At 37.2% G+C, this 7803-nt stretch overlaps 1 protein-coding gene across 1 annotated transcript; it reads left to right on the forward strand.

The window, feature by feature from the left end:
* Positions 1-32: 32 nt before the first annotated feature.
* On the forward strand, positions 33-5754 carry mRpS18C (mitochondrial ribosomal protein S18C). The gene is made up of 4 exons (XM_045736741.1): positions 33-187; positions 2539-2684; positions 3663-3870; positions 5565-5754. Exons 1-4 carry the CDS (start codon positions 97-99, stop codon positions 5654-5656), a joined length of 537 nt encoding a protein of 178 aa, XP_045592697.1. The 5' UTR covers positions 33-96; the 3' UTR covers positions 5657-5754.
* Positions 5755-7803: the final 2049 nt, after the last annotated feature.

Below are 7803 nucleotides of genomic sequence, written 5' to 3' on the forward strand. Positions count from 1 at the left end.
TGGTTTGTATGTACAAACTTCTCAGTGAACGAAGTTGTTTCTAGCCCGGTATCCGAAATTGCAGTATACGACTTGACCAGTCCCCCTTTGGTCGTCATGGCGTCAGTGAGCGGCAGGCCAATACTTGCTTCCCTGAGGAGCTACTCCATGGCCAGACATATCTTACCGAGGGGTCACCATGTTCCTCGTAAGCTAATATAAACCTTATCATTAATGCTTTATATACTGTCAACCCCCCAAGGAAAGTTGTGGCAAGTATTAAAGGTGGACGCAGTCACTCTGGTCAAATCGTACACATATTTCGTCAACTCTTATTAGCTTTGTCGGGGACAGGAAGCCTGTGTATATATATATATATTTTTTTTTTTTTGAGATATATACAAGAGTTGTTACATTCATGTACAGCCACTAGTACGCATAGCGTTTCGGGCAGGTCCCTGGAATACGATCCCCTGCCGCGAAGAATCGTTTTTTCATCCAAGTACACATTTTACTGTTGCGTTTAACTGAGGCTACAGTTAAGGAATTGCGCCCAGTAAATCCTCCCCGGCCAGGATACGAACCCATGACATAGCGCTCGCGGAACGCCAGGCGAGTGTCTTACCACTACACCACGGAGACTGTCCGTGGTGTAAGCGATATATGCTTACATACGCTTATATGCATATAAAAGCGATATATGTGCTTTAGGCTAGTATTGAGATCCTCCCAAGGTCGAACTACTAACCCTTCGCAGGATTAAGATCCATATGCAAATACAGTAGTCTTTTGAACAAGATGGGCATCATTACAGCTGCTATATATTCCAACTTTGTTCAAAGATCAAGAACAACTGCTTTAATATTCTCCCACTGACTTACTTGAAAGAGTGATTCTGAAGTTGGAAAGCATAGCATGTGCTCTTCGCACAATATTAATTATATGGTCCTCTAGTGACAATTTTCTATCCAGAAGCACCACCAGATCTCTCACAAGAATTCTTTAGAGCTATTTCACATAATTTATAGGTTGTGTGTGGCCTATTATCTTCTATTTCATAATCCATAAGATTGCATTTATTCACATTAAATTCATTTGCCAGGCCAGATGGTAATTTCTCGACGAGCAACGAGGTGCAGTCGTCGTGAGTTCAGTTTTTGGCAAGCTACTGAGAGGAACCAACTAGATATTAAATCATTGAATGTAATGAAATGCTCTTTTCTGGTGGGCCATCAGTAGTGCCCCAATTCCCGCTTGGCTCCTTTCTTCCCCATGGGGTGTTGGGGTGTCTTACTTGGGGCAGCTTGAGTGAGGTAACAATTGGTAACAATTACCCAGGATTTGGCTTCCCTCAAACTGTGTATAAGTTGACACATTGAGCGGTTGAGCAATGATCATTTGCTTTGTTCACCTCGGGGTTAGCACTTCAGAATCAGAAGATTATTAATCAGAATTACTAATTAGTGAATTATTAATACAGTACTGTACTTGTTTTGTTGCTCTTGCCCTTTGTGGTGGGTTATTCTCGGTTTTGGGTTGAACTTTGATCTCACCTCAGAGAGACAGCCTGATTCCAGTCCTGGCATCTGGTAGGCGTGGATGGGTCTCGGAGGCTTAATGCAATTTCCTTTAGGGTTGGCAGGACCAGCACTCAAGCTCAGGAAGCTACTGAAGTCTATCGGAAGAGATCATTTCATTACATTCAATGTTTTATTTTTGAGGTGCACTACCTTGTTTCTCTAGCTGAACTTAACTTTTATTTATACTGTATATGTATAAATATTTAAATACAGTATATATAGCCCATTTATGATGATGCAGCCCATCCTCTGACTAGATAGTACGTTTTAATACTAAATGTAATAAGTACAATCCTGACTATCAACATAGTACATAAATACACTTAATCGCCAGCATTGCACCAAAATATTGTGAATACAGTATTAGAGTTTTCATGAAAAACTATAGAAAACTATGACCTAACCTAACCTTAGAAGTGTAGAACAAGCATGTAAATAGCATTTATTGCTTCTTAATTACAATTAGTACTTAACCTATAGCTATATTGATATTACAATTTTATAAAACTAATAAAACAAAACTAAAGTCTTTCAATAAATTATAAAGTAACTCGGGCTATTTTTTTTTTTTATAAAATCTCTATTGATTAATAAAACTGAAAGAAATTCTTTATATTTAAAACTTGTGTATATAGAATGGAACACGAAAACTTCAACCTAAAATTTTTTAGTGTATTAACAGAAAATGAGAATAAATGGGGAGGTAAATGTAACAGCACAATTAAGTGTATTTATGTACTATGCAGACAGTCGGGAATGTACTTATTACATTTAGTACTAAAACGTACTGTCTATTCGGAGGAAGGGTTGAATGATGCTGTACTATATATTAGTGACAGTAAATGTTTTTGATAGTACTGTACAGGTAAATGTTTTTGATGGTAAATATTGTTGATAGCAAATATTAATAACAACAAACTTTTAACACGCTCATGAAATGACCTCATATATTCTAGATCAAATTTGTTCATGATGACAGGTGTGGCAAAAGCATTATGCAGTTCTTCAGCAAAGATCAACAACGTGAATTCCATAACCAGCGAAACCAGTCCAGATACCCCGAAGTCATATGTGCGGGACTCTTCATTTGAGCAGATGCATATGGAAACTTCACAAATAGACATGGTAAGTAGGCATACATGAAGTTTGAGATACGTGTATAATATATGAAAAATATTGCTGCACAGATTATGAACAATTTTGCATTAAAATCTTTGCATAAACTGTGAATATAGCGTGTTTGAATTGTGACATTCTTGGCAAGTTTGTCTAATTGTTAAAGCTCTTATGTTAGTAAACAGTGACGTTATAAATGTTGGAGTGAGTCTATGTGAATTGTCTGTCGACTCTCTACTAGCGAGGTGTTAATGAACAAGAGGTTTAGGAGTTTCTGACAAGGGAATATGAAGAATTGGTCTACAGTGGCACTCCAAAAATCTGGACCTTGATATAGTGGATTTTGCAAAAATTCAGACCTAATTTGCCCACCAGATTTTTCCTCTTAATTCATATTTCTAAGAAAAACAAAAAATCTAACTTCTATGAAAGATGTGTTGAAATCCACATTGTCAGTTCATCATGTAAAATAATTTTCATCAAAGAGTATTTTTTCTTTTTCCAATCTTGCATTTTTTTTTTAATGTTGTGCATGGAAAACGAGGCATCCATACGCTGCCATGTTGAATAGAAAATCCTGAGTAGGACAATTTGGCAGGAAGGCCTCGGTCTCTATAACAAACATGGGTGAAGCTTTGTCTGGCTCACACCTCCACACTGTGGCTTGCTCCATTTGATTCACATTAGTATATCCTGAAAATGAGTCGCCTTCAACATGCTCAAGGTCTTCAGGAACATAGTGGCATAGGTTCACAATGCCTTGTGAGTCTGCCGGTGGCAATGGTGTTGGTGGACAAGGTCAATGAATGGCTGATGGTGGGTGATATGAGTACAATACTGAATGAACCATATGGGTTCATTCAGTACTCTGACCCCCTTTGAATGCTCCCTGAGGGGGGCCATAGGTCAGAAATTTACTGTTTTTAGAATTTTGTTTTATATTATAAACAAGTGTATCTGCAACTAATTGATTTATTATTTTTTCAGCCCATTGAAATGCACAACCCTTATGAGAGAGAGAAGATTTGCTGTCTTCTTTGCAAGTACAACATACGTCTTGATTTTAAGAATGCAAGGCTACTGTCTCAGTTTGTGTCCCCATATACTGGAAAAATCTATGGGCGGAATATTACTCGCTTGTGTCAAAGACAACAGGCTGAGCTGGAAAGAGAAGTAGAGAAAAGTATAAATGCAGGTCAGTTATAATTGTTGATGTTTATTTGCTTAATTAATTAGACATCCCTGGTAGGGTTACCATAAGGATTTGTCAAAATTATTTGTGAACTCTTATTCTGCTGCTGCAATAGGCATAGTGATTCAGTGCCTTTAATCACTACAGTATCAGCAATTGCCTCCTGTGGTAAAATTGCCAAATGTCAATTTTCTTGAAGGGTTCCTAATGGTAACTTCTTGAAAGCTTGCTCTGTTCAGTCCATGCCAGGCCCTTGCAAGTCATATAAGCCTACTTGGGACCAAAGGAGCAGGAGATCATGGACTACTGTATCCAAATATAAAAAGGCCATCAGAAAGGTGGGCAAACTAAAGCATACAAACAGCAAGGTAAATAAAGTATATCAAATGGAACAGTGAAGCCCTTTGATTCACGAACCACTTGGTGGTGAGGCAATTCTCTTGTTCTACCTGCACATAACACCAGGGGACTGCACACTTTCCTCAGTCCACCTACCTTGACACCTCAGTCATATTGCCTGGTGCTAATGTCTGACATTCACTTACACTCCTCTTCCTTCCGCATTGCCCTTCTGGTCCCGGATTTTCAGATAATCACTGACCATCCTGGACTATTTGCTTGTGTATTTATTGTTTTATTTTGGTATTTGCTTCATGATGCATGCATCTTTATGCCTCACTTCTTGCATGGGCCTTCATCAACTGTTAAGCTTGAACTGCATGTGACTAGAATGATCTCTAGGTACTGTATTCCCGGTGTTGCCCCCCCCCCCCCCTTCCTGTTTGGGCATTTACTTTTTCTGGGGGTTTTCAGTGGCTGTCTCTGACAGGCCAGCTTCCAGTTGGACAGTTTATTTATATATATATATATAATTATATAATTTATATATAAATAAACAAGCAATTAGACTTCACTTGGTAAAAATAAACAGGGTGAGAGTATATTTATGTGGAAGATTTTACTATGATACTGGCCAGTACTTTGCCCTTAGCTGTGCATGGGTCTTTGATTACTGTGAGGATTTGTGTGGATGGGGAGGGGGGATTATCTGGGTTTGCATTTTCCTCTAGGCTGTTGTCAGTGTTTGTAATATTCGGTGCCTCGCGGTCACTTGTCCCTCGATAGAATTCTAGGTGAATCGGATACTTTTGATATCATTCACCTTATGCATTTTTGTTCTCGTATTGGCATTCTTGGTGATATTTAGTGCCCTCTGATTATTTCGCACTTTGATGGTGCTACATAGCCTTCCCGGTTTGGTGCCTTCTTTTGATAATTACCTTACCTTGTAATATTCGGTGTGTGGTGCCTGGTGTTTGGTACCCAGGAAGACTTCTGCAGTTTTTGGAGGATTTATTATAGACTGACCCTCCAATTCTGCCCTCACAGAGTGAGAGTTTGAAGTTTGCCTTGGTTTTGTTGTATTCTGATGGCCATTCTTACTGCCTTTGTCAAGTTGCATGTTGGGTAGGGTATATGTTCCACCCTTGAGACTTGTGACATTTGTGGTTATCTAGTCTGTTGTAGCCATATACAGTACAGTACTGTATATAATTTGTGGCCTAACATTAATGTGTTTGCCCCTGGTTCCTCTTTCAAGATCCAGTCTTCAAGCAGTTAGTGTTTTCTATTTGCAGAGAGAAAATATTATATACCATAAATAAATACTGTACAAATAATTTTTTTTATCTTTGCAGGATACATGGCTGTGAAGCTGAAAAATGTAGAGTTCTTGAAGGATCCCAAGTTGTTTGATCCCAACAATCCTCTGAGACCTCATAATTATTAGTAACCCCAAATAACTGTGCTACTAGTGACTAATAATTATGCAAATACTGTGCACCATTTTTGTATTTGCATATCAAACTGTAAATATGTTCCTAATTGTATCGAGTTTTATTCCAACCGAGAATTCTCTATTGACTACGTGCATTTGTTACAATGATTGTACTGAACAATATTTAAAATGTTCTTCAGTTCATGCCAAGTTTTGAATACTGAAGTACTGTACTCTGTCAGTAAACTCTTATAATGGATCTGAATGGCAACAGTCCAGTATGAAAGTTACATACATTTTCACTTGTGCCATTTTAAAACTTCAAATTACTAAGTGCTAACCAAAGGGCTAATTTAATATATAGCTTTAAGAAAAACTATATTTGCTACAGTATAGTGTTATTACACTGGGCATGACACTTTGGATGATGTGTATTTCATTTGCTTGGGGAGCCACAAGTGGCTTTCCACCAGACACAAAAAACTATGACATTGCTACAACGTTCGAATAAGATTTAACACTTCGCATCCAGTTAACAGTATTGACAACCTAAAATCAATGCACATACTTATCCGGAGGATGCCAGTGCCGTCCAAAATTAAAATATTTGTAAAAATTCCATTTATTGTCCAATTATTATGGGGTTTGTTTTAAAGTGTGCACCGTCTTCCCATCCCCTGTGGCTATACATAATGCTTTTGTGTTATACAAACACTACACAACTGATACCAAGAAATCATTTGTACTTGCATTCCTCCAGTTCCACGAAGTAGTCATTTGGTCCCTAGTATACAGTACTTTGAGTATAAGGATTGGCCTCTCAAAAATGACATCATATACAGTATGCTGGTGATGAACATGAGGATGATAGCAGTTCTACTAGTGACAATGTTGCAACACCTGGACCATCAGGTGTGAGGCTGCTATTATTCTTTACTTTATGTACAGTACTATACTTTTATCTTATGGTACTGGTAATGTTGTTCTTATATGTAAATATTCCTATAGAGCATTCTATTGCAAACATTTTGATACCAAATTGAACAACATAGCACCAAAAATTGAAGGTGGAAAAAAAAGTACAGTATAAACATTGCTCGCCCTACCTTGGCAGTGGTGAAAAGTGTTAACACCTAACAATTGTACAATCAATATAGCAAGTTGTAACAATGTTCTAATACGTTATAACAAATTGTAACAACTTTATTACAAATTGAAACAAGGGAATCATAGGGACTGTTACGTTGTATGTTAGCACGGTATTCCCCAGAAATTTGTTATAACTTTGCCCATATGTAAACCAGTGTTATAGTTTTGTAAATGAAAGAAAATATTTAATTTACAATATACAATAATTCTTTTATAATGTGCAAAGTGTAGAAGCATACAAATACTGTACAGTCATGCGACTTCATGATCACAACTTCATGAAAGCACCAGTCCCATACTACAGGCAAGGAGAATTTAAATGCTAGTTTTTCTGCTCCTCCTATTTAACTTATTACAATTTCTAAAGATAAAATATATGAAATATTTTAATAGATATACAATTTATGTATTTTCCACACTTGAATACAGAGCTACAGTACCATTTAATAAGAAAACTTAATTTTTTTTTTTTTGTCAGTGTAGCAATTGCAGGACAAGGATTAAAGAATGCCATACTGTATGGTGTCTAAGACTGATAGTGACGAATGTTAAACAAAGCTGTTGTATTTTATTTGCGTTACAAGCTCAATACAGTAAGTCATGATGTAGGACATTAAATAAATACTTTTTGCCAATAGGGTTATAAATCCATGGCACTGCAACCTGCCTAAGTCGTAAATGTCAAAACACTGCTGCAATTTAAGGTCCAGCTTAATAAAATCATCAGGACATTTAGGGGGGGAGGGGACTTTTGACAAGCCACTGTCATCTTGTCCTCATTGAGGCAACTAGAGATATAGTGGCCCTCGGGTAAATTCAGGGTTGTAACACACTCTTAGCTAGAGTTTTATACAAATATTGGTTGGTTTTATACAAATATCATAAACTTCTTGTCAATATTATGACACTAAACAAAGTAAATCTTGTTCAGTGCTACTGTTGCCATAATTAAGATGGAAAATGCTGATTGTACTTCCAGATGAATACAGTGAGGTGATATAAAATTACAG

Source organism: Procambarus clarkii, chromosome 18, assembly GCF_040958095.1.
Source record: "Procambarus clarkii isolate CNS0578487 chromosome 18, FALCON_Pclarkii_2.0, whole genome shotgun sequence".
Taxonomy (NCBI): Eukaryota; Metazoa; Arthropoda; class Malacostraca; order Decapoda; family Cambaridae; genus Procambarus; species Procambarus clarkii.

Bases quoted from the DNA above. Each gene is read 5' to 3' on its own strand.
- mRpS18C (XM_045736741.1), top strand. From the start codon at position 97: ATGGCGTCAGTGAGCGGCAGGCCAATACTTGCTTCCCTGAGGAGCTAC. The intron at 188-2,538 runs GTAAGCTAATAT...TCATGATGACAG, and splicing joins GAGGGGTCACCATGTTCCTC to GTGTGGCAAAAGCATTATGC. The intron at 2,685-3,662 runs GTAAGTAGGCAT...TTATTTTTTCAG, and splicing joins AAACTTCACAAATAGACATG to CCCATTGAAATGCACAACCC.